Source organism: Halichoerus grypus, chromosome 10, assembly GCF_964656455.1.
Source record: "Halichoerus grypus chromosome 10, mHalGry1.hap1.1, whole genome shotgun sequence".
Taxonomy (NCBI): Eukaryota; Metazoa; Chordata; class Mammalia; order Carnivora; family Phocidae; genus Halichoerus; species Halichoerus grypus.
This window is the reverse complement of record NC_135721.1, coordinates 64,428,980-64,456,092: the sequence shown is the minus strand read 5'-3', so window position 1 is coordinate 64,456,092 and position 27,113 is coordinate 64,428,980. Positions and strand designations below refer to the sequence as shown.

Sequence of the window (27,113 nt, the reverse complement as noted above, 5' to 3'; positions counted from 1 at the left end):
AAATACTGCCGTCTCTCTTGGCCATCTCCTCTTCCTATAACTTGAGTTTCCTGAAAGATCACGCACAATTTTGGGTCCTTGTCTCTTTTATCACTAAATCTTTCCTGTTTTACTTCCAACATTACAACGCATTGGCCAATTTCTACCACCAACACATCTGAGGAAAAAGCATTTTAAGTAAAATCAGCATAAATTCTATACTTGCCTTTTCTATAATTTAGTAATCCCCTAATCTGAACAAGGAACTGTCCTGAGTACTAAATATGTACCGCTTTTGCGCCATCCTAAAGTCGAACCATCTAAGTTATGGGTTCAGTACATACTGAGGCTTAGAAGTATTATTAAATAAACTATGTAGGGTTACAGATTGAAATTCTGGTCTGACCACAAAAGTCTCACTTTCTCCATCATACCGCATTTTGTATTTAAAGGAGTGTGTCAGTACTCATACAGGCCTCATTTGTTAAGTTAAATTCACCAATTTAATTAGTTCATGTGGCTTTCAATACTTCCTTTAATCTCACATTCTATTTCTAGCTTTATTAGAAGGCAAAAAATACAGCAGAAAATAATTCTAATTTCTCTAAACCACAATAATTTTCCTCCCACAGGAAAATTTATATAGCTAATTCCATTTTCTCTAAGATAAAGCTAAATAAAATCTTTAAGCATGTTAAATACATATATTCCTAACCAATGATTCTCCCTACCTGTGCCAACGTGAATAATCTTTAGTTGTAAAGGATGTCAAAATAAGGACTCTACCTATAAAAAGCCTGTTAGTTCCAGTAAATTTTAGTAAGCATGCAGTTATTTATTTTAAATCACTAGAACTGATCAAGATGTATACAAATGTAAACATGAAATTAGAACAGACATTGGTTCAATGCATAATTTACTATGGTTTAAATTTTATTTCTTACTGGCATCCAAGCATTACATCACAAGAAATAGGAACCAAACCTTAGAAATAGGAAATCACTGCTCAAAATCCTATTTTCTACTAATAAGAACTAAATGGAAAACATACTGTTCTTTAACTCTAGAAACCTGGAAAGCTTAATAGACTGGAATGGGGGGGAGGGGCTCAAAGCAAATTATTAGTACAAAGAAAGAGAATTAACTTCAATACTAGGTAAATTAATTATATCTATACAGACAGCCCATAACTTAGATGGTTCGACTTTAGGATGGCACGAAAGCGGTACATATTTAGTAGATCTGATACTTTGAATTTTGATCTTTTCCCGGGCTAGCGGCACATGGGACGCTTGGCCGCGAGCGGCAGCTCCCAGGCAGCCACGTGATCACGAGACGACTTACAAAACCATTCTGTTTTTCACTTTCAGTATAGTATTCAATGAATTACATGAGACAGTCAACACTTAATTATAAAAGAGGCTTTGTGTTAGATTATTTTGCCCAATTGTAGGCTAATGTAAATACTCTGAGCACGTTTAAAGTAGGCTAGGCTAAACTATGATGTTAGTAGTTTAAGTGTATTAAATGTATTTTCAACTTACAATATTTTCCATTTATGATTCATTTATCAGGATGTAACCCCATCATAAACTGAGTAAGATCTGTACTTCTATAACCATTTATACCTACCATATTCACATTGAATATAAATGCTCACTGGAATAAACAGCTGATAGTATAGACAAATGAGGTAGTATTCACATCAGAATGCTAAAACAGACCAGAATAACATATATCGAATTATTTTAGATTATTTCAGTGGAAAAATAAACAAATGGGTGCATCCAACAAAAAACAGCTATAATTCCTCTTATTCTTATGAAAATCGTAATTTTAACAACTCTGTAGTCTGAGAGTAGAAATTCCTAAATCTATCTCAATGCCCAACTCTTAACAATAGATTTGCAGGGATATCAGTAATATCTGATAATTTTTAATCTTTAAGTTGCTTTGAGCTCCTCAAGTAAATGCTATATAGAATAAATCTGATAGTGGTGATACAGTATTTGAGGAGAGACAATAGTATTTTGGTGTCTATCAATACCTTCCATAAATGCCTAAATGGTGACTGGACTGAAACGTGAAAGCCCTGAAGATTTAAAAACATATGTTTGTACATTTTACACACACACACACACACACACACACACACCAGTAACAAAAGTCAGCAACATCCATGATGAAGCAGAGAAACAGAAAATTTGGTCTCAGAATACTGCTCTGAAGATGGAAAGAAGAGAGCTGGTTAAATTAAATTTAGTAACATTGTTGAGCCTAAATTCTAGCAAGAGATAAGATCAATTGAATAAATAAAAAGGGAACCTGGGGGATACCTAGAGACCAAAATAAGAGTTCTATTCACTGCTTAAATATTCTTCCTACATGCAAGCATGTAATCCAACCCCTAAGGACAAAGAGAAATTATTCTCCTGGCCCACAGAGTCCCCACTAGGCTTAACATTTTGACAATACTAAACAACTAACCACACCTACCTTCTTTCACTGCTAGTGTGAAAGACTACTGCCTATTTTACTGCAGAATGAAGACCATACAAAAAGAGAGATACACCATGTTCAATAAGATGACACAGACTATATAAACGAACAAAAATCAAAACATGGGTCGATTTAGTAGGTTTTATATTTTTCAATCTTCAGTTGTTCAAAGAAATTGTATAATAAAAACAAAAGCCCCATGTTGTCAGCTATGTGGTCCTGAATAATTTAATCCCTTTCATTTTCTTGGTTTCCTTACCTGTAAAATGAGAAAGTCAGAATAAACAACTAATAAGGTGCCCTGTCTGCACTTTTCAAGACTGTATGTATAGGGTTTGAGGCCAGGACTAAACCTAGCTGAACATCAGAGCTCTCAGCCTCTCCCTTCACTGAGGTATACAGAACCAACGAGGAGACCCAATGACGAAGACACCGCTGTTTCTGACTTCATGGAATTCATGGCTAGATACACATGTATATCCAGATACATATCTATTTATCCATACAGACATCAATATAAGATATATAGGCATCCTGACTCTTTTCCTAGCCTCTAAATTCCAGGAAGGCAGAAACAGTGGTGGCTTCATCACTGTGTCTCCTCATTGACTCTGCACAGTATGCGGGAACAATGGAGTACCTCCACCTGAGAGGATTTGTAAAGACCTCAAGGAAGACTAGGCCTTTGATTAGTATGATTTGGATGGAATGAATGGGAAGAAGGGGCATTCTAGACAGAAAAAAACACAAGCAAATGCAAAGAACACTGAAGGAACAAGTCCTTCAATGTGGCTGGAGACAGAGTAATGAGAGATGGGATTATAAAGGTTGGGACTAAGCCAGGGAATGCCTTCTCAAAGTCCAGGATAGACAGTATGAACTTAATTTGAAAGTAAAGAGAAACCTCTTAAGTGCTATGATTACAGCCAGAGTTCAGGAAGATTAACTTGGCTGTGACACATAGGATTTAGTGGAAAAACCAGTGAAGAGTCCTGGTGAGGAATTAGGAATACCCAGATGTGGATAAAAAATAAAACAGAGAAGATATTTCCACGATTCCTCCCACTACATATCCATACAAGACTTTAAACCACATATAAAAGAAAACATTTGCAAATTTACCATTTTTTAATATAAACCTGGCTCTCATCAAGTGATTTAACTACTTAAAACTGACAAAATAACTGTTTCAGAGTTAAAACGATCAGAAATGCATATGTAATATTTAATCTTGGCCAAAGTTTCAGGACAGACACTTTCATACATTTGTACAATATTTTGTACCATCTTAAAAAATAATACTGTGTGTATCATCTTTCTGGAGGGCAATTTTGCACCATGACCCAAAATCCTAAATACTGTAACCCAGCAATTTGGAAATACTCACGGATAAAAACAAAGATTTATATTCATTTTAGCACTGTTTATACTTGCAAAAACATTAGGAATAACTTGAATTTTTAACTAGATGGGATTAATAGTACATACTTAGAATGATATAGCCATTAAAACAATGTAGAATATATTTTAAATAAAAGGCATTTCCCCATTTAGTGAGAGAAAGACTATATAACAAAACGTACCGTATGACCCCCTCATCATACACACACACACACCACTAAAATTAATACATCAAAACAAAACCACTCCATGTGAAGCAAAAGTTTTAGTCTTCAAGACACCTAAATTTTCTACAAAAATGTATATATATTTATGTATATATAGTGTCGTGCAGCTAAACCAAGATCTAGAATATTCAGTGAATGCCTAAACATCGTGTTTCAACTAAGTTTAGAACTAAAAGTAAGGGCCTTCCTCCAAACAGGTCTCAAAATTGATTAATGCCAAAGTTCCCTCCTGAGGCATTTTTTGGCTTTCTCAGGAGGTACGTGAGGCATTTATTTCACGCAGCAAGACCCCTGCTCCTTTCTACCTGAATGTCAGTACGCACGTACAACTGTGCCCATATTCAGTAACCTTAAACCTCTAAAGAAACTCCAAGTGGTTTATCAAACGTAAAGACCCCCTCCCTATAAGAATCTCTGCAAAGAAGTACGCTCCAGAAATGGGCCAAAGGCAGTTTGTCTTAAGATATAAACAAATTGAATTTTAATGCTGGAAACACTTCTGACGCCATCCCACAGAACTTGTCTCAAAGGTCGCCTACAGCACGTTAACTGCCAAATTCAAAAAACACTAGTAATAATGGATAGTGTCGCACAGGTTTCTAAAATCCCACAGGGTCCACAACCATTGCTCAATCTTCATACTAAACAGCTTCTCTGTAGTATTTAACCATTCAATTCCTAATTCTTTATCATTAAACTTGTCATTTCTCTGAGCGTCACAGAAGTTCTATAGTCACTTCAAATCTGAAGCTTCTAAAACCGAACTTGGCATCATTTCTGCCTATTTCTACTGATACTAAAAAGCTCTAGCACTTCCAGTGTTCTACTCCAACTGAAATCATGTTGTCCTCTGAGTCCCTCCCTTACCCTAGTCCCACAAATCTATGCCCAATGTCAAGTATTTGAGTTTCTCAAATCTGTCACTTCCTTTTCATGCCTATTTTCAGGCCAAGTTCAGTCATTATTTGCTTTAAATCTGGGCACAAATACAGTCATCCTAACTTCGGCCTCTAAGTTCTCCTCGAGTTTATCTTATACAGCACCCCAAACCTGTCTTTCAAACCTGCTGTCATTTTATCGCTCCTGACTTTAAAACTTCCAAAAGCTCTTTATTTCCTTCCTGGTAAAATCCAAAAGCCAATGTCTTCTGCAATCTGGCCCAAGGTATCTTCTCATAAAACCAGACAACCTCAAAACTGGAAGCCTAGAAATCATCAAAATGAGGGAACTGAATGAAGACCAAAAAGGGTAAGTTTCTTACTCTGGCCAAAATTAAGTTACCAAACCAGAAACTTAAAAACCTAAATCAGTATTTCCTAAATTTGCCTGATAATAACACGAATGACACCAAGATGTTTAATATACAGATTGCCAGGCCCTTCTGCTGTAAATTCTGATTCAGTAAATCTGAGTCTGATCACAGGAATCTGTATATTTAAGAAGCGCTAGGTGATCCTCATCTTCAGGGAAGTTTGAGGAAACCTGACCTAGATCTTGCAAATCTTCTATATTCTTTGACCATGTCGATCTTATCTTTCAACTGCTGTCTTATAAATACTCTGTTCTATCCAAAAAGCTCTACTCACTATCTCAATTATACCTTGTTTAGAGGTTATATCATGCTCCCACCCTACCCAAACCTCCAAACCTTCCCATTCCTTCCTATTCTAAGCTCTTCACAATCTTAAGCAATGCTTTCCATATAACCCCAATAATCAAGTACCATGTGGATTTCATTTGTTGCAATTATGCTGCTAAGAATAGGAAATCAAAGATAAAAAAACATGTAAGAGAATACAAATTAATACTGGTTTTAGCCTGAAAGATAAAATGTCTTAAATACTAGTTAATCAGCAACAAAACAAAACAAGAAAAAACAAACTTTTTAAAACACTGAAATCAGAGTAGCTCTCACTTCTGTTACACTATTATACTTCACCATCGTTAGACGACTGTGTTTCAACCATGGCACTTAAGGTAAGGAGGTAACAGTAAGAAAAAAAAGGGGGGGCGCTAAGTTTTTTTTTTTTTTTTAAAGTAAACCCAGAGCTTAGATTTGTTTCTCTTCTCTATTGTCACACACTTCTCCTAAAATGAAAAAACCTCATTTCCTCATAAAATGGGGAAAAACTCATTCCATGGCAGTTTCACCTCCTCAGTGATTTCCATTTAAGTCGTAATCTATATTCTAAAATGTTAATACTAAAATATAACTTCACCAATAAATCAGAAAAATAGGTAACAAGCAAAAAAAAAAAGAAAGACAAAGACAAGCACTAAAATATTAGGCCATTCCATTTAACATACAATGTGAAGCTCCCCAGAGATATCCAAGAGTAAATGTGATTTTGTATTTAGTGCCTAAAAATAATAAAAATAAATCTCTGGCATAATATGGGCTATACTGGATCTTAATTGCTCCTGTCTCAAAATATCCCTAAATTAGTTCAGCAAATAAATAAGATGTTATTAAATAGTCTAAGATTTAAATTATTAATACAGATCCTTAGTATCTGCAGAGTAGACCCTGATGCAACTTTTACATATTTTTAAAGCTTTTTTTATTGTATTGTTATCACTACTCTCAATTTTAATTATCAAACACTAGTGTTTCAATTCGCCTTTCATTAGGTCAGAAGGATGAAGAAATAAAAATCCTTCTCTTCATTAAATTCACATATAAAGAAACCATACAGGTAAAACTCCAAAGCTGTACTGTTTTCTGGTCTTTAAATTGTAACTATAAAAATCTTTGTCTCAATGTGAACTCAATCTCAAACTCACCTTTTCCCCGCATTTATTTATTGAACCAATTTTTAAAAGGATGTTATGAATGTTACTGTAATTAACTCCACATATTGCTTTTAGAAACATTATCACCAATTGTGCAAACAATTCTGCTATAGAAGGAAATAACATTTTTTTAAAAACTATAAAACTTAAATGTGGCCAGAAAAAAAAACTGTGTGTAATGCCTACCTGGACTACTTAAAATAGCTCTAATTATTTTTAAGACAATTTATTACAAGGGGTCAGATATATAGCTTACCACCTTCTCTTTTGTTTAAAAAAAATGGCACATTTAACCATCTACATAAAATATTTTTAAAATATTCATTACAGTCAACATTTTAGCACTTATGGGCTTAAATTCTTACACAATGACCCACTGAGACTTGAAAGGATCTGCTGGGCTTTCAAGGGGGAGGAAAGGGGATCAAGATCACTGATTGGTTATTAGAAGGACAAAGGTTAAAGACTTAAATATAGACATGCATTTAAAACTAGTGTGTATACAACTTAATGATTTCAAGATATACAAAAATATAATCTACTTAAAATGTGACTGATAAAGACATTAAAGGTTCAATCAGATTTCCAAAGAAACAAGCTTAATTGCAAACACAGTATCCTACTACCTACAAAAATCTTGGATAGAATTTCAACTACACCAAATCAGCTTTAAAAAAAAATAGTCACAGAAAATATGCCATTATGTAATACAAAGATAGCTGTGTGAATTTATCGCACCAAAGTGACCAACAAATGAAACCCACTGTTTACAACGTGCAAGATTAAAGAACAGAACCTAATCAACAATAGGATTGCAAAGCCTAAATCAAATGCCAGTGAAACAGAACAGCATGACATTTCCTCATACACAACCAAATATAAAAACATATGAAATAGCTGTTTTAATCTTTAACTTTTAAAGCTTTCATAGGCTCCATTTCCAATCCAAAATATATCTAAAATTGCAAAGCTTATTCATAGCAACATATTATTGGTTGCATAAAAACACTGAATAGAAGATTAAAAAGCACATATACCCTTATCCTTCCAATTTTTCTTCTGACAGTCCATCTCTGGTCACGATCTGCCCTCCAGATGCAATTATCAATTATGCATACCAACAGAAAAGCTGTAACTGCACAAAGCTACCCTGTGAGACATGAAATACCGTTTCCTCCACCCAAGTCTGCAGTCTCTGCTGCACAACTGCAGCAGGACCGGAGTCACCTGACGTCTTCTGGGTGTGGAACAGTCTGACGCAGTGCAATCTGTAACTAGGCTGCTAATACTCAGGCACTACCGCCTTCCTCCTGTGTGTTTATTGTTCTAATCTTCTGCTTGTTGCTCATACCAAAGGGAGCTACTTTTGCAGGGGGAGGGGCAGGCTACCAAAGAAAGGAAAGAAATGAGAGCTGTTCTTTTGGCAGAGTTAACCACTGAATATATGTGAAACGCACTTACAGCCATATGCAATTTTTTTCTTTTCATAAATGGGTGAATTATGCTGTTGGTTTCAGTTTCATTTAAAACTCTAAAATCAATAGTTACCTAATAAGATAAAAATGGACTGATCCAAAGAAGGGTAATAGCTTAAATTTCAAGCCTGGGAAATGCTGAATCTCTTCCTACTTTCTCCTGAGTTTATTAATAAGGCTTAAAGCATTCAGCGTTTGCACCCTTATGAGGGTATGAGTGGAGAATCACAAAGTCAAATTGTTAGTATTTGCTGAATATATGCTACTTAAGGAAAAAAAGGTTTTATTCAATTTCAGGAGTCTCATCTTTCTAATGTAATGCTGTTTCTTCTTTTACAATAATGGAAATCTAGACACTTAAAAATATATATTTATTCCTACTCATCACCTGCTACAACTCAATCTTTCAATAAATATCTATTAAACATTACTGCAGGTACTATTAATAGACTCTTAGCTTGAAGAGAAATATTCATGTGCTAATTATATCATTTGCCTTGGGAAAATGACATAAGACCAAACCAAAATTTTACTGATAAATACAAAAACAAATCTATGTATAGGACTTCCAAAATTTTTGCTCAACTTTCTAAAACTGGCATTCACTCCAGTGCAGAATGTCTTTACTAATGTTCCACAACTGGTTTAACTGATACAAGCATTCAACGAAGCTATAGAGGCAATATTTAATGACAAATCAGCTAAAATGTTCTAAAGTGTGTGATAGGATAAAGTATTATAAGATATATGGCCTATGTACAGAAGTACATACTTCTGAAGATGATATAGCTACACTGAAATTGGCATATTTTCTGGAACTTGCTATAAAACTGCAAAATCCTTAGAATCAGAAATAGTCCGGTCAATGACTCAGTTCTTTCCTATCTGCCTTTCTAACTCCATACATAAATAAAGCAAAGCAATTTTTAATGAGAGTCTACTATTCTAAGCTCAAAAGTTAGTATCTAACTTAAAATTTTATTCACTGGACCCATGTACAATGTGGTATTTGAGAACCCTGTCGCAAGGTCATACAATGGCTGAAAAAGTCTGGCTTCTCCACGCCAATACTTTGAAATCTCAAACCATTCAGTTAAGTATGAAATATTTCCAACATACTATCTCTAACAATGAATCCCTTGAAACTGCGAAGACATGTAAATACTTTAGCATTAGAATAAAGCACTCAAAAACAGTGCCCAAACGCTGCTTTCAAGACAGATTACTGCACAAATAGGAGAGAAAAAAAAGATTTCTTGCGACAAAGGTATTTGCTATTTATCCTATTCATATCTGCTGGTACTTGATTTTATTCAAAACATTTAAAAATAGTTTCAGAGAACAAGAATGTGTGATAATATAACCATTCATCTAAACATTAAATACATTTAAAAGCTCCCCTGGCAGATTTAAAAGTCAAAGTAGGAGCCCTGAAATTTGATCTTACATACTGATACCTAATTCTTTAATTTTTAGGGTCTTTGCAATTGAAACTATTAAGTTTGCAGGAAAAACTAACTCATATAAATCAACTGACATTTTGCCCGTTTGTTTCTTAAAAAGTTTTAAAGGGGTTATTTTAAGTTTGGTTAGCTAAGCAAGAAAAGTACCGAAATTTAAAAACCTGATGATACAAATCTGTTAAAAACATAAAGCCATATGAGCTATGCTTTTAGTGAGGATCAAATGAATTAGCGTATGCAAGGCCTTAGGACAGTCCCTGACAAAAAGTAGGCCCTATATAAGTCCTAGCTATTTAACACTATTATTATGCTACAAATAACAATCAAGCTAGTAGGAGATAAGGTACATAAAACACATCTAAGAAAGCGCATATATGAAGCCATTCAATTCTAGGGAATAACCCAATACCTTTCTAAACAAGTACAAGAATACACACACACACACACACACACATATACACACACACACACACACATATTATTGTGCTTTGCTATACAGTTCCATTATACTCCAGCTCAGAAAAATTTATACATGGACAGTTTATAGGTCCTACCCCACACTAAATCTCAACATAACAGACAAATAAAGGACATAAATCTGTTAAAAACTTACCTTCATTTATTTTGTTTTCCTTCAAATACTTAATATTTTGTTTAAAAAATGAACTCTTTCAAGGACAATTTTCAAATAGAACATACATCCCAACTTGTAAAACAGCACTTTGAATATTTGGGACAGGAACCTATTTTTACCTGAAAAGTAAAAGCTTCCAAAGGAGGAGACCACAGAAGATTGGGGAGGGTGGGTGATGGAAGACATTCTCCTTTTTAAAATGCAAAATTAGCCTTACACAGAACTTTTGAATTAAATTTTCCAAAGTTCACGTTTGGCGACTTCCCACTCCTCAATATCCACATCCCCAGTAGACAAAGCATGACAAAAACAAAGAAAACCTCCCAAGCATAACCCTAACTCCTTTCCAAAGGGTCCCATGCTCTAAAATTACCTACACCCTCTAGATTTTTCTTCTCCTATCTCAAATCAAAATTCTCATTTTCTTAGCACACTTAACCTCAGTAGTAGGAAAATCATGTGATTAAGTCAATTCCTACTAAAGAAATAAAAAAAATTCCTTTCTCTATAACCTTCTCATGTAGAGAGAGAGTGAGTGAGTGTGTGTGTGTGTGTGTGTATGTGTAAATAGCACGATTTCAGACTGAAGACTGTACTTTGGAACAGGCAGCAATACATAAGCTATAAGTCCGTTCCAGCCAGCCTTCCCAAGATATTCCTCCTTCCCCCATTTCTTTCCTTCCTCTACTTCTCAACCCCAGAAAAATTCAAGTTTTTGTTTGTTTTCTTTACAATGTTTAGAAATCAAGGGAAATAAATGAAAAAGAGGTGGTCATTTGGATTTAAAGTAATATTCTCTAAGTTGGGGAATGCTAGTATACAATTCTTGATAGCTAAAATAAATACTTCTACTTTCTGAAAACAGAAAACAAGAACATTTTAAAAAAAAATAAACAATTACAGTTACACAGGAGTTTTAAACTTATTTCAATATTTAATTATCCTGAGCTATATACAAAAATATAAAACTAAACATATGTCTCATTACTGAAAGGTATTAAACAATGCTGTTTAATACCATAAGCTGTAATATAATGCCCTCTATGGACTAAATTATAGCACTTCAACATTAACTACTAAATTGAATCTGAAGACATGGAGAAACCTTAGTCTAGAAAATGAATGGAACACAAGTTCAAATGGCAAAAAAATAAGAGTATTTTAAAGTTTATAAACAATTTCATGTAAGTTGCTAAAAACAAATACTAAAATCCATAGAGAAACTGAAAGTGATATATTACTAAGAACTAAATAAATGCTGGCTTCATGTATTATAATCTAAAATAAATATACATATTCCAAAAGATCCAAAACATTTTAAAATTCAGAATCAAAAAATTAATAGTTACTAGGCTCTGAACAGATCTTGTAAAACTTTTAAGTTTTCACCAAACTACACGGGTTTGGGGGAATCTTTAAGGTCATTCCATGTTTAAAATAACATGACTCAAGCATTTGTCTGATTCAGTACAATGTGTCAAAATCCTTTTATAAAGTCATTTTTAAAGTCATTTGTTAATGTAAAGCAAATATCCACAACTCACTAAATTTCTCTGGTCATCTGAATTTATTCCCTATAGTCAATTATAAAGCATTCTGTAGACCTATTTTCTATATACAACACTAGATGGCACCAACACCCATCCAGTCGATTGTCTAATTCTGGGCATGCAGTCCAACAAAAACTGTGTTCCCAATTTTCTGAGTCTTTCTGTCTGATACTAGGGAACTAGAGATCAGAATTTGATGGCAATAGAAAAACAACTCCACCACCAAGAAAGCATGTGATCTCTGACCAGAATTCAAAATCAATTGTAAATAGCTAAGAATCAGGTATAAAAATAAAGTAATAGATACATACATACATATTTTCCTTTGTGAAAACTGAAAATGTCCATTAAAATGTATAGTAAAATAAAAATTGTTCGGAAAACTATAACATAAAAGGCGTTGTCATCCCTTGTAAAGAACTCTCATAAAATCAGAAACAGATGAACATCTAAATTTAAAAATGGGCAAAGGGTATGAACAGGCAATTCACAAAAGAAATAAAAATAGCCAATAAATACATGGAACATGTTTACTTTCACTAATAATCAAAAGTCAAAACTGCAAGGTACCACTTCATCCTATCAAACTGGTAAAGGTTTTTTTTATTTGTTTGTTTTTTAAGTGCCAAATACAGAATGTCTGGAAGGATACCTAAGAAATAAGTCACATATCAGGACTCTGAAGGTGTATGAGGTGACTAGTTGAGACAGGAAGAAGACTTACTGTCATTGTGCTCTTTGAATTTTGTATAATGTGGAAGTATTACCTAATGAGCAAAAGAATAAATAATATCAATTGTTGGTGATAATAGAGAAATGGGTGTTTTCTTACTTTTTTAGAGGGGGAAAAAATCAGTACAACTTTTCTGGCAGCCAATTTTTGTCGAAACTCTTAAAAATGCTCGTACTCATTTACCTAGGGTTTATTTCTAGTAATTTATGGAAAAGAGTAATTCAGATATGTAAAACATATTTAAATATAAAGAGGTCAATGACATCATTATTTATAAATTAAAAAATCAGAAGCCATCTAAGAATCCAACAATAACAAACTAATTAAATTATATGCAATACCAAGGAACACTAAACATTAAAAAATCATGCAGCAGCAGAATAATGACATGAACATGTCAGCATTATATAAGATACTGCTAATTTTTTTTAAAGCTACAATGTGTAGGCTATGATCCCAATTTGGCAAAACACTTACTTTCTCACTCCATCATAAAGTATCCATATGCACAGAAAACAGACTAGAAGAATATATTCTAAAATATTAACAATTATGTCTGGGCTATATGATTACAAATTTTTCTCATCTCAATAGTTTTCTTTACTTCTCAAATTTGTACAATGAGCATGTATTACTGTAGATTGTTTATGTACTGTTGGTCTGACTTTACTGACAGCAGGTCCTTCAGACAAATTCTGACTACTGAAAGTACTGAAGCTCAAATAGATTAAAACATCTGCCCAAGGTCATACAGCTAATCACTGATAAATCCAGGATTAGAACTCAGGTCTATAAGATACCCAAAATGAAGTTCTTTCAACCACACTATATTTAGTGTTATCTAATTTTTATGGTACATATTTCATAATTGTTAATTATGAAATATATTCTTATATATATTATTTTTTGGTACATATAGTACCAAAAATATGGTACATATTTCATAATTATTTCAATCTGTATTGGGCCCATAGTAAGCACTAAATAAATCCCCATTAATTTGACATTTAAGTCACATTTGTTTAATATAATTGATTCCTTTATTAACAACAGTCCATCTCTAAGTTAGCTATATTGTAAATTTACTAACAGATTTCCAGTTAAAGGTATTTCTACTCAATTTGTTAGAATAAGCGTTTTAATTTTTCAGGGTACTTAAATTTCTTACTTTTATCAGATTAACTGCTCAGTGTCATAATTAAAGTCCAACTAAAAATTATCAAAGAGTGTCCTAAATATGCTCCCTAAAAATACATTTTAACCAAAATATCAAACCTTAATATCTTAATGCTTTACAGAGACATTTCAAAGGCTATATAGTAAATTCGGAAAAATGTTTTAAGTCATTAACACTATCTAAAGAAAGCTCTTCATGAACACATTTAACAAGCACATATAAATTTGCAAAGGATCATTTTCAATTCTTTACCTGGATAAATGGGCCCTTTTTAAGTGAGTCTTTTATTAAAATGGCAATACATCTTGGTTATTCTTAGATATCACATAGTTTAAGTATAATGAATGAACAATCAAGGTGGTGGTGGTTTACACTTCATTCACCAATAGTTCCAACAGGTCAGCAAAACACAATCTATACTCATTTACAAACAGGAAATATTCTGTGTGTTATTGGCAAACCAAGCAACCAACAAACATATTAAGCAATCACTATCATTAAGTGAAGATCTAAGTGGTTTGATGAGAGACATTATTAGTACCTTTCTTTACCAATAGCTTACCAACAACATAGACAGCAGTTGTTCACACAAGAGGGTTATTCAGTCTCCACATGGAAGCAAAAGTATTACCTTCATTTTGATATCCCTACATATGGAAAACCATGCAAGAAAATGTACATGATAAACAACTTTTTTGACTTTTTAAAAATATCTTACATTGGTTAATGCCTCAACACAACAGATATGTAATAAAAGAAAAGCAAACTTGGTTGCCTGCTAAATTTAGGACTAACCATTCATTCCAAAATGGAAAACAACTGAGAAGGGGACAAAACCTAAGTTGGAATCCCAGTTATTCACCGGTTGGGAAAAAGATCTTCCTTGTGGAATTAAGAATATAAATAAGAAAGTTAGCCCAATGTCTGCAACACAGAAGTTCAAAATTATTGTGCTTACTATATAATTTGCTAAGTAACCTTGGGAAACAAGACTAAGTCCCAAACTTAGGTACTGTCATCCATAAAATGGTTCCTTCTTTCAGATTATGGAGGAGACTAAATATGTGAAACTGCTTCATGTTTAGAAGATTTCCCATAAATAACGGTCTCCCCTTTCCAGGTAAAATGATAAGAATTCAGTTTCTATTCTCAGTCTTTCAAAAGTCTCAATTTAAAAACCTCCAAAATAGAAAGAAAACCTAAAACTGAAAGCAAATTGAAACAAATTAATCTAACTATATTTCAAATGAGTATTATAACCACACTAAGATTGGGGAAGAGAAAAGGAAGAGGAAAGAAAAAAACTAATTCAAGTAACTTGTACTTGACTATATACATTCAGTCTTGGAGGGTTGGAGTAGTAGATTTGCAAAATAACCCTCAATTTATTTTACCGTGTCTACTATAATCATATTAGAAAACATTCTAAAACTACTTAGAAATATTAGAGGATTAAGCAAATGAGTAAATGTATTGATAGTGTTAGCAGCCAGGTTCTCACTACAGAAGGAGCATACAAATATGAAATGAAGGAAGAAAGAAATAATCTTCTGGGAATGGATCAGAATTGGAGGTATCTGTGTGAACTCATGATTTCAAATACACGTATGTGTATGTGCTTAGGTTTATTTGTATGTATTTTATGTTTGTATATAAGCATTTCCTACCTCTGTCCACTGAAAGGCTAAAATGGGAAGACCTCAAGGAGGCAAGGAGTACAACTAGGGTCCAACTCTTGATCTCTAATACTATTCCCATGAATAATGGGTATCTTCAGATATGATACCATGAGAGAGGTAAGGGGTACTACATCATCTTCATTTTGGCCATGAATCCATAATCTCAATCTAATCACTGAGAAACAGCAGACAAATCCAAAATTAGAATGTTCTATTGAAAAGGGAGAGAGGGAAGGGCCTATGTTCTTCAAAACTGTTAATGTCATAAGAGATAAATACTAGAAATGTAACAGATAAAAGAAGCCAAAAACAACATGACAACTAAAAGCAAATTTTGGCCCTAGATTGGGTCTTGTAGTAGAGGACACATTACTGGGTTAAAGGTCACATTAGAATATGGATGGTAGATTAGAAAAAAGTACTTTATCAATGTAAATTTATGAAGTTAACAGCTATACTGAGGTTATGTAAGAAAATACCCTTTTTGAAGAATTTAGGGATAAAACAATGTATATAACTTACTGTCAAATGGTTCAGGAAAAATAAGGATGTATTTAGGTATCCATATCGAGTTATTTATAAAGGAGGTCATAACTGATAAAGCAAATGGGGAAAATGTTAATAGATTAAATTTAGATGAAGATAGTAAGACATTCCTTGCACTATTTTTATTTTTCCAATTAAGTTTGATGTTACTTCCAAATAAAAGTTGATTTTTAAAAAGCAACGATCCTTTAAAAAAAAATTCTCCTAAATGATACCATTGTTTATTTCTTTTTTTTTTTTTTTAAGATTTTATTTTATTTATTTGACAGAGAGAGACATAGTGAGAGCGGGAACACAAGCAGGGAGAGTGGGAGAGGGAGAAGCAGGCCTCCCGCAGAGCAGGGAGGCCGATGCGGGGCTCGATCCCAGGATTCCGGGATCATGACCTCAGCCGAAGGCAGACGCTTAACAACTGAGCCACCCAGGTGCCCCCATTGTTTATTTCAATTCTACTTAATTCCAGTCACAGAAAATTTAGCATCTAATGCATCATAAACCCTTCTTTCGCATAGATTGGTTTTTCAGTTTAGTTCTGACAAAAATCTAAATGTTTCTTTTCACTTTGTCACCCACGGCCAGTCTGCAAATCCACTATGGCCTTAGATGCAAGTGAGTAGGTTTCTACAAACTGACCATAATATCCATACGCATATACCTGCCCCAAATACACCAAAACAGAACCTCAAAAACTTTTTATCATATTTTATATAAATGAACAGTCCTATGTGTCTACTCACATTTGCTATCTGTAACTTCCATAGAATCTTCTGTTCTGCAAAGCCACTCCTAATATCCCAAGGAAGAGCTAGCCTCTCTGTACCTTATTATGGGTTGGTGATCTTCTACTTCCAATCATTATACACTTATATCCCTAACCTGACATTCCTACGCCAAACTTCCATGCCATCATCTAAGGAAAGCATTTCAATTGTCATGTGGTAGTGCTGCCTGTTAGTTAACTAATCTTTTCAGAAGTTTCACTATCTTGGTCTATATAATGTAGTATAAGTGTACACAATTATTGGAATATTTTATCTTCTACCTGTTAGTTTTATTTTTAAAATGAGTGAAAAGTAAAAAATTTAAGTGCCAATAATAATCACATATATTTTAAATAAAAATAGAAACCATAAATCTTTAGCCACAGATTTTTTTAAGTAAAGAAAGAACATATATGAAATGCTGAACCTAGATCATCAAAACCTGCCTCTAAACAATGAAATACAGTTAAAGAAAAAAACAAAATAAATGTTCTTAATTATGACCTGAAAAAAATCAGTATTTACATTTTATTATTAAAAATAGTCTGATAAAATTCCTTTATCAAGGGAGAAGAGGAAGACTAGCATTCATTTTTTTCATGACAAATTTTATCCAAAAATATCAGTAAGGCATCAAAGCCTACATCATAATGTCTTGCTCCTCCTCCTTACAAAATTAGCCTTTCTTCCCAAAATTAAAATTGAATTCTGCCAAAAAATGTCATTTTAAGAAAACAAGGAGAATAAATTGAATAATAAATTATCTGAGGAAATTAATACTTTGTTATTTAATATTTATCAATGCTTTAATGTTTAAATGTATCTTCAGTAATATGACGCCAAAATTTTAAAACACACCTAGGTATATCACAATTAGGGATGATATGTAATTTTTAGCCATCTGAGAATACAACGCCCTAATGTTCTTAATAGTCTCTTGCTACCCTTTGGTACATTTGACTTCAGTACACTTAACCATGGTTTTTCGAAGATGGGGAAGCACTTGTACCCTTATAATACATGTTACAATGTTTAGCTATGTCCTTACCAGTCTGTTTCCACCAGCTGACTGAAAGTTGTCTGAGGGCAAGACACTGTCTTAGTCCTCATCTTCCTCCACACCTCGTCCAAAATACTAGTACAATGCTTGGTATAAAGCACCGTAAAGCAACTATCCACTGCTTGAAACAGATGCCTATTAAGATTAAAGTCAAAGAAACCATCAAGTCACAAGGACCTAATTCAATCCCTTTCTTCTTACAGAGAAAGGAAATTTATTTCTAGAGAGATAAAGTGGTTGTCAGTGGTACAGCTGAGACTAGAACTCACATCACCAGAGTGTTACTACACCACAATGGGTCTCCTTTGCATGACTTCTGTAGCATACATATATTGGGTGTATCCAAAGAGCTTTCTATTCATTAGTGAGCTGCTAGGACACTTAATTAAAAAAAAAAAAAAAAGATTGAGTAAAAGAAGCATGAGTAACAGTTTTCTCAGAGAAAAGACTTCAATGACTATTTTCTAAAGAGAAATGCTCAACCACTGCTTTTACTTCCTTCTTCAACCATCCCTACTTAGGCTTCAAAGGCACTGCCCTCGGGGCGCCTGGGTGGCTCAGTCGTTAAGCGTCTGCCTTCGGCTCAGGTCATGATCCCAGGGTCCTGGGATTGAGCCCCGCATCGGGCTCCCTGCTCAGCGGGAAACCTGCTTCTCCCTCTCCCACTCCCCATGCTTATGTTCCTGCTGTCGATATCTCTCTGTCAAATAAATAAATAAAATCTTTAAAAAAAAAAAAAAAAAAAGGCACTGCCCTCTTCCCTTACTTAATTCTAAACTATCAGGCCACAATCAGTACAGGCCAACATCCCTAGGTTTAGTAAAAATCAATCCAAGGAACTGCTGACTCCGGAGTGCTCCAATCTACTAGGGGATTGCTAACAGTAAGTTCTGGGAGGCAATGTTGGGTAGAGAAAGTGGGACTTCACCAGTTCACCAGCTGTTATAAACCATTGCTCACATCACTGTTTATCTGTGGTCTTCACCCACACTATATCATTACCATGTTGCTCTGGGATTCTCAGCGTCTTCTTTCTACCATTGACTCCTAAGCCATTTTATTGTGCTGTTTAAAAAACCCCATTCCAGGGGCGCCTAGGTAGTTCAGGGGGTTGAGCATCTGACTCTTGGTTTCAGCTCAGGTTGTGATCTCAGGGTCGTGAGATGGAGCCCCGCATCCGGCTCCAACTCAGGGCAGAGTCTGCTTGAGATTCTCTCCCTCTCCCTCTGCCCCTCCCCGTGTTCTTGGTCTCTCCAAAATAAATAACTCTTTTAAAAAAAATCCATTCCACTGTGAACTGTCTCCCCTAATCTTCAGCTTCTTTGCTGAATATTCCTGCCACTATATCCTTTCACTAAAACCCGGCTCTTCTTGAGGATACTGCTTTCCCCATGTAACTCTAAATGGGGGCTGTTTATTCTCTTATACTTGCATACTCAAGGGAGGAGGAGAGAGGTCATTACCCTTCTTAGCTCCCCAGTGCTGCTTCAAGACTATCTCAGAGGCCTTGGGCAAAAGTCCTAGTTATTCAGCCCCAACATTCTCTATCTGCTTACTGCCTCCATCTACCACCCTGCCAGCTGACCCACTTGCCCTTTAACCAAAGTCTTGTGTCCCTAACTTCTAATCTTTTCTACCCCAAGTCTTGCCATCATCCTGGGTGACTTGATGAGAGCAATCCAACTTCTCAGCTTCATGGTTCACTTGACCTTAGCTCTAGCAACCTTCACCCCACTCAACTTCAGCCCTTGCCTCATGGCCAAACTTTGGCCATTATAATCCATCCGGAATTCTAAGTTCAACATCCAACAAACAAATACACATGCACAATCCTACTTTGACCACAACCTTCAACCATTCTGGTGTTCATATTTTTATTCTTTTTACCCTTAGTTCTTAGATCTAATTTGGACCACAAGTTCTACCATTCGCCTATCAACTCCCCCTGCTCTCTTCTTTACATTCTTCAACTTAGATGCCACAGTCCATCACGTCAAACTACTATTATCTTCAATTCCTTTGATTCACTGTCCTTTCACTGGGCCAGACCCCTCTAGCAAAACACAAGCGTTAATCAATATAAGCATTTGCCTTCCCTGAACCTATACCCAAGATGTTAGGCACAATTAAAGAAAAATCATCCTGTCATACAGACTACCCTTCAACCTTGACTGGACTCTTAATACAATGCCTTTGTTTCCCTAGTCAGACCTCTTCCACCCAAGCATGTTCCAGTTCATTCTCAGCAAATGACCTAACATACCGCTTTAAAGAATAAACATAAACCATCATACTCTTCCCTCAACTTCCGGCCATGAAGCTAGCAGTAACAACACCCATACTTTCCCTTCCATTCACTACAATCAGTGTCTTCCAAAATTGTTCCTTTTTTAAATGCCAATTCTTCCACCTGAATTCTAGATCTCATCTCATCCCATCCCCTCCTGACTTTCTACTAGCACCTTTATTTAGACTTTCACTCCCATCTTTAAGAAAACAAAAAGGCCCTTCTTCAACTCTATCCTCTACCTTATTCTTGCTACATTCTTTCTCCAAGATCTTAAACTTTTTTTTTTTTTTTTTAGAAAGAGAGCACAAGAGCAAATGAGGGGGAGGGGCAGAGGGAAAGAGAGAATCTCAAGCAGGCGCTGAGCAAGGCTCCATCTCACGACCCTGAGATCATGACCCAAGCTGAAATCAAGAGTTGGATGCCTAACCAACTGAGTCACCCAGGCACCCCAAGATCTCAAACTTCTTAAAAATTGTCAACATTTAGTATCCATTTACTCAAGTCTCCTTCACTCCTCACCCCTAGCCCTGCCCACCCACACCACCTTGCCATTGTTATGCCAACACCTTCCGTACTTTTTGACAAATTCTCAATCCTTATCTTAACCAAGCTCTCTTGCATTTGATAATGCTGACCAATTTTTCCACCTTTAAAGCTTCCCCTTTTCTTGGCTCTCCCTAGTTGATATCCATGGTTTTAACTATGGTCTCTGAGCCCATGATAAATATACACATACAGCCAAGGTCTCTCTCAAAAGCTTCATATGTATAACATCCATCACTTCTTGAAAGTCTCATAGGTACTTTAATACCAAAATATTCAAAACTGAATTTATCTTCTCTCTTTAAACCCACTTTATTCTCTTATGTTCCCTAACTCAGTTTCTCATACTGCCATACATGTATTTGAAAACACAAGGAACTCAGGGTTCCTGGAGTCATCTTTAACTTCTTCCCTTATCCTTCATGTCCATATCCAATCAAACATCAAGTCCTATGTCTCCATGCTCATCCCACTGCCGTAACAGTCATAATCTCCTCTTTCTTAGATTATAACAACAATCTCTAACCCGGTTTCTCTGCCACCAGTACTACCCGTCTCCAAAACCTAAGTATACTCAATAAATAGTAATCACTACACATTTTTATAGAAAACACAGCTAAATTAGAATGCTAAATAAAAAACACATGTGCAAATCACTCTACACAAATCAAGTGTGTGGGAAATGTAGCGTCAAAAGACAAAATGACAATCCCTGCTTTTCAGAAGAATTCATAACAGCATACCTCAACTTATACTTTTCAACAAAATGTCTGCTACTCAATATGCTTAACTCTATACCCATTACTGGAAAATACAGCAGTATATTGAAATACTGGAGACATATTACAGAAATGTGCTTTCATAAAAATTTAAAATGAAGTAATTTCTGGGAAAAAATAGTAAATACATCTGAAAATATTTTGCTTTAATACCTCTCACTCTTCTTGCTATGAGGAAATACTGAAGGAAAAGAAAAGAAAGAAAGACATGAAGCCAATTCTTATATAATCTTCTAGTTACATAGTGTAACATAAAAAGGAGCGATGAATAATTGTGTGGAAAAAAGTAACAAACTACAGAAATGATCCCTGAAAGTATAGTCTTTGTGTGGAAAAATACAAGCAAGGGCGAGTAATGAGGAGTTAAAAAAAAAAAAAGCACTAAAACTTCTGGAGACAGTAGAAAAGAATTCTTATCAATGTGATATATTAGAGACTCTAAATGTAATATACTACAGAAAATGTAGTGGAATGTTCCATGATCAGTCAAAAGGTGGCAAGAAAGTACAAAACAATGTATGGACTGATTACCTGAAGTTTTACTCAGCTCTGCTGAAAATACAGCAGATGGTGATCTGTTCTCTCGCTCTGTATCAGAAGGGGTTTTTTTCTCAGCTGCTTTCACAAGAACTGTGGGTTGGACTATACTGCCTATTTCTGTTTGAGTGGCCAGAGGAGAAACATCTGGAGGCAGTAAGGGCACCTTCGAGATATCAGACCTATCTTTGGAGAGTTCATCTGGGACATGGACTTTATCTTCATCTTTAGGTTGTACATTCTTGAAAGAAAGGTCGTGAGGTAACTCTGAGCAAGGTAATGACCCAGCTTCATCCTGGACATTAGCAATCTCACTTTTGTGGGATACTTCTAGCTCAGTGTATTCCCCGGTTAATTTGGGAGAAGAATCAGTTTTAGAACTGACAAATGTAGGGAACTCATCTATAATCTCAATTGGAGATGAATCTGAGAATGTTTCACTCTCCCTTACTTTTGCTTCCTTAGCAATAAATAAGCCATCATCTGAATAAACTGCAGTATTGAGCTCCTTCAACTGCCAAGGAATTTTCTCCTTTTGGGTCAATGTTGAAACTTCATCAGGTGATAAGGTATCTTTTGTGGTATCTAAATTGGGCTGAAAAGATTCCAAATACGGCTTTCCCCCCTCAGGTGGTAGTGAAGCACTGAGTTTTTCCTTATTTTCATGTTCCATTATCGACTGAGAAGAAGTTTCCGTGAGATTTTCTTTCACAAGTATCACAGCTTCATCTTGTTTTTGTGGAACTTCAGGTATTGAATCATCACTAAATAAGTCCACTGGTTCAGAATCAGGTGAGGAATCCTCAACTAACTCAGAATGATCAGCCACTGACTGTGCAACTTTTGCTATTTCTGAGTAATCAGAGAAATCTGAAGATGGTTCAGTAGAGAGTTTCGTTTCCTTAATTAAATCACATGCAATAGATATATAAGGAGCTTCTGTTTCTTGAACAGCTACATTAATACTTTCAGGCTCTTTCATTTCTTCCTTTATTCCTGATACATTTTTTAGGGATACATTCATGGCCTCTTCATATGGTGGGGGATTTTCAGGCTCAAGTTTTATGCTTTCATAATTAACTGAAGGAGGAGCTTCTAATTGTGGTGAACTGGGCTGCACCGCAGAAGCACCAGCTCCAGGAACTACAGAATTTAATGGTGCTTCCATAACAATGTCAGGCAACACTGGTGAAGGAGTAGCTTCAGATTCTTCAAAAGACGGGCAAAGCTGTGCCGCCACAGGGTACAGCGACTCCTGCATAGCTTCTGATGTTTGAACCAAGTCCATTTTTGTTTCAAAAGCAATCTTTGTACCTGTAGCCTCATTCAATTCACTTTCACACGCTTCCTGTACTAAATCTGGGGTTAGACCCTCAGCCATGGTTGCCACTCCTTCCTCAGTCACCTTTGACAAATTGTCTGTTGTGACATAATCAGCCTCAGAATCCTGTGTGGCTACGAGGAAAGGGTTTGATGTTTTGGTACTAAAATTCTTCTCTGTTACAATTTGGGCCTTTTTTTCTTCTATCTTTTTTTCATCTGTCTTATTTTCTGAAGTATGATCTTCCAACAAAGGAAAAATGTTTGTCGAAAGGTTTTCGGCTGCTGTCGGGTTAAAGGGGGCACATGTGATATACGCTCCTGAACGGTCTCTTACAGCTTCCGGTGTACTGGGGAAAGAAGTATCATCATTACTGCTTGCACTGTCTTTTTCATCATTTGTTTGCTCAGGGCTATCCGCAAAACATTTCTTATCCATTTTACTCTCTAACTTGCTCTCTATATTACCTCCAGCAGCCAACACATCACTATCTTGCTTATGAGTATCTTTCACATCCCAGACTCGCTCAAATGGCTTGAAGTCTGCATATTCTTCCCTCATAGGAGCTTCTGGTGCAATTCCCTTTCCACTGAAACTGTCCTTTGTTTGTTCTGGAGACATAACTTTGTCCTCTTCTTTAACTGATTTATTAGTAAGGGCTATGGGTGACTCTTGTGGATTACGAAGGATGTCATTACTAACTAAACCCTCTTGTTCATCTTTATTCTCTTCCCTAGGACTTGCTAATGTTACGGCAGATTCTGCTTTTGGAGAGCCACGGAATGATAATCTCATTTCTGAGTACTCCAAGTGTGAAAACTCTGTTAAATCTCTGTCTACAAATGGATTTTTTGCCTTCTCTGTGAACTCTTTAGAAGCTTCAGTTGAGGTTTCTTGAAGTGCTCCTTCAGTGGCTAATACTGGTAAATTACCAAGATATTCATGTTCTTTAAAAGAAGCAGCTGAGAGGGGAGACAGAGAAGGAAGAGAAGCAGCAGTTTCAAGCAGGACAGATGGAAAATCCTCTTGACCAGTGGAAACAGTGTTACCTGGCTGCTCCTTCAAGTCCATTATTTTTTCTGTGACCATGGACAGAAAGGAAAGTTAGAGAATGCCAGCGTTCTCAGAGTTAATGCAAGTTTTATGACAGATTCAAAATACTGTTAGTAAAGAGTTAATGTTAACTAAAATTAAATGTTAATAACAATAAATAATCAAGCAGTCTTGAATCATTACTGAAAAAATTAAAGCTATTGTCAATAAAACGTGCATGGCTACAAAGGCAAATACATGCTATGAAAAGGCATAAATCGAGTCTCTGAGAAAAAAAACCTCAAGTATAATCAATTGAGAAAAGCTACTTCTAACTAGTTTTAGAGGAAGACAAAAGAATTTGAGAGGAGAGTTTGACAGTGCAGAAAAGACATTGAATAATTAAATGCCAAAGAGTGGCATTCATTTCTATGAAAGCTTTTCAGCTATAAGTAAACTGCATTTGGAAAAAAGAACTAGTCAATATATAAATGTAAATCAAGGGTCCAAGAATTCCTTGCATATATCCAATTTATTAATCAGGTTCTGCCCATTTCTCTCTTGGATACAGCATATAAAATATAAATTTCAAGTTTTTCAATAGACAAACATTCTTGGAACCATGCTAATTTTTAGTAAACTCAAACCACTCTGTACAGAGTTAATAAAACTAAAGAGTTAAAGTTAAAATACACAGAGGATAAAAGGCTAGCAGAAAGAACTTGCCTGCAGAGGAGTGTATCACAGGCTCAGATGCAGCAGGAAGAGCAAAAAGTGTCTCATCTGAAAAACAAATAGAATATAACCTCAGCAGAAATAAAGACAGAGTTTGAAGGAGACTAAAGGTAAGAGGAGCAAGCAAGGGTTCAGTTTGTAATGAGTTAACACAAAACTTTTACAAAGAAAAAGCCAAGATGGAAAAGAAAAAGTAGTACTATGAGTAGTACCATTAATTCAGATTAAGTTATCATATATATTATAAAGATGATTAAATGATATCCATAGAACCTATCATTTCTCAAGAGGCAATAACATGTTTATGTTAAAGAAATTTCATAAACCAAATTGGCTTTAAGATATTATTCTTCTCAGTTAACACATGGCATCCAAACTTTTATTCACATTTTTCAGACAGGTAAATTTTTTGCCCTAATCAAAGCCAAAAATTAAAAAAAAAAATGTATTTGAATAAAATTAATAATTACTTTTGCTTAATCCTTTTTTATTAGCATATGTTCAGTTCAGAAGAACACTTTCAGAGAATCATCCATATTTTCTTATATTCCAGGTTGTCTATCTCTAAAGAAAAACATTCTAATAGTCACTGTACACTAGTATGTGAGGACATTAGTGCTATGTACCACTGTCCAAATTGCAAAGAAAACACTGATTGTCATTAGGAAGATAATTATTATCATCAGCCTTGTTTAAAATTAACATTGAGGGATACTTGTTATTCTTTTTTTTTTTTTTTTTAAGAGAGAGAGCGCACACATGATTGAGGAGAGGGGCAGAGGGAGAGAAAGAATCTTAAGCAGGCTCTATACTCAGCACGACCCTGAGATCATGACCTGAGCCAAAATCAAGAGTCCAATGCTGAATCCACTGAGCCACTCAGGCATCCCAAGGGATACTTGTTATTCTAAATGCTTTACATGCAGGAACTCATTTTATTCCCTACAACTCTATTGTTATAAGTGGAGTTAATATCCCCGATTTTACAGGTTAAAAAAAAAAAAAAAACCCAAAAAACAACGGAGTCACAGAGGAATAACTCACTCAATACATAACTAGTGAGACTCCAGGCTATTCAACTCCAGAGCTCATTTTCTTAAGCACTACATCCCGTATGTTATGAACTGAATGTTTGTGTCCCCATCCCCCCAAATTCGTATGCTGAAGCCTTAATCTCCAATGGGATAGTATTTGGAAATGGGACCCACTGGGAGGTCATTAGGATTACAGGAGGTCATGACGGTGGGACCATGGTCTGATAGGGTTAGTGCCCTTATAAGAAAAGACACCAGAGAGCTTGCTTATGCCTCTGTGATGACATGTCCTCTACTTCCCCGCTCCTCCTCTCCCTCTCTCTGAGCAACATTCGGAAACCATGTGAGCACAGAGTGACACAGCAGCCACCTATAAGCCAAGAAAAGAGACCTCAGAATGAAACCCACCCTGCCCAAATCTTGATCTTAGACTTCCGAGCCTCCAGAATTGGGAGAAATAAATTTCTGTTGTTGAAGCCACCGAGTCTATGGTACTTTGGTGTGGCAGCCTGAGCCAACGAATACACTACATACTGGCATATTAAGCTTGCACAATGTCACTTTATATCTGCAATTGGAAGATCTGGAGCTAAAGATCTTATGTGGTTTATACCAGAGAAAGCCCTCTAGAAAAAGACAATTTGAAATAGCCCGAGAAATGACAGGAAGGTATTCCTTTGGTGCAGAGGACCTAATAAATCTGGACATTTCTACCTGGAATGACAAGCTAGGCAAGGTTGATCAACAGAAAAAAACAAAGAGATGTGGCTATCATGAACATGGACATGTCTTCCAAAGATACTCCCCTTGATGAATAAGAGAGTTAAATTCACAATGTCATATAAATTTTAGATAAATCCATATT

At 35.4% G+C, this 27,113-nt stretch overlaps 1 protein-coding gene and 1 pseudogene across 4 annotated transcripts in view; both read right to left on the bottom strand.

Moving 5' to 3' along the window:
• RTN4 (reticulon 4) overlaps positions 1 to 27,113 on the bottom strand; it is a 69,448-nt gene that overhangs the window by 24,192 nt on the left and 18,143 nt on the right. Inside the window, exons 2-3 of one of the 4 annotated variants that reach the window (XM_078056551.1) lie at positions 25,206 to 25,262; positions 22,121 to 24,526 (exon numbers count right to left, since the gene is read on the bottom strand). The exons of 1 other annotated variant lie outside the window; for it this stretch is intronic. In XM_078056551.1, coding sequence (XP_077912677.1) covers positions 22,121 to 24,526; positions 25,206 to 25,262 — 2,463 coding nt within the window. Of the gene's footprint in view, positions 1 to 7,936; positions 8,159 to 22,120; positions 24,527 to 25,205; positions 25,263 to 27,113 lie in introns of those variants that run through there. 2 more of the 4 variants (XM_078056552.1, XM_078056554.1) reach the window with 2 other exon arrangements.
• On the bottom strand, positions 21,874 to 21,914 carry LOC118521393 (small nucleolar RNA U3; annotated as a pseudogene).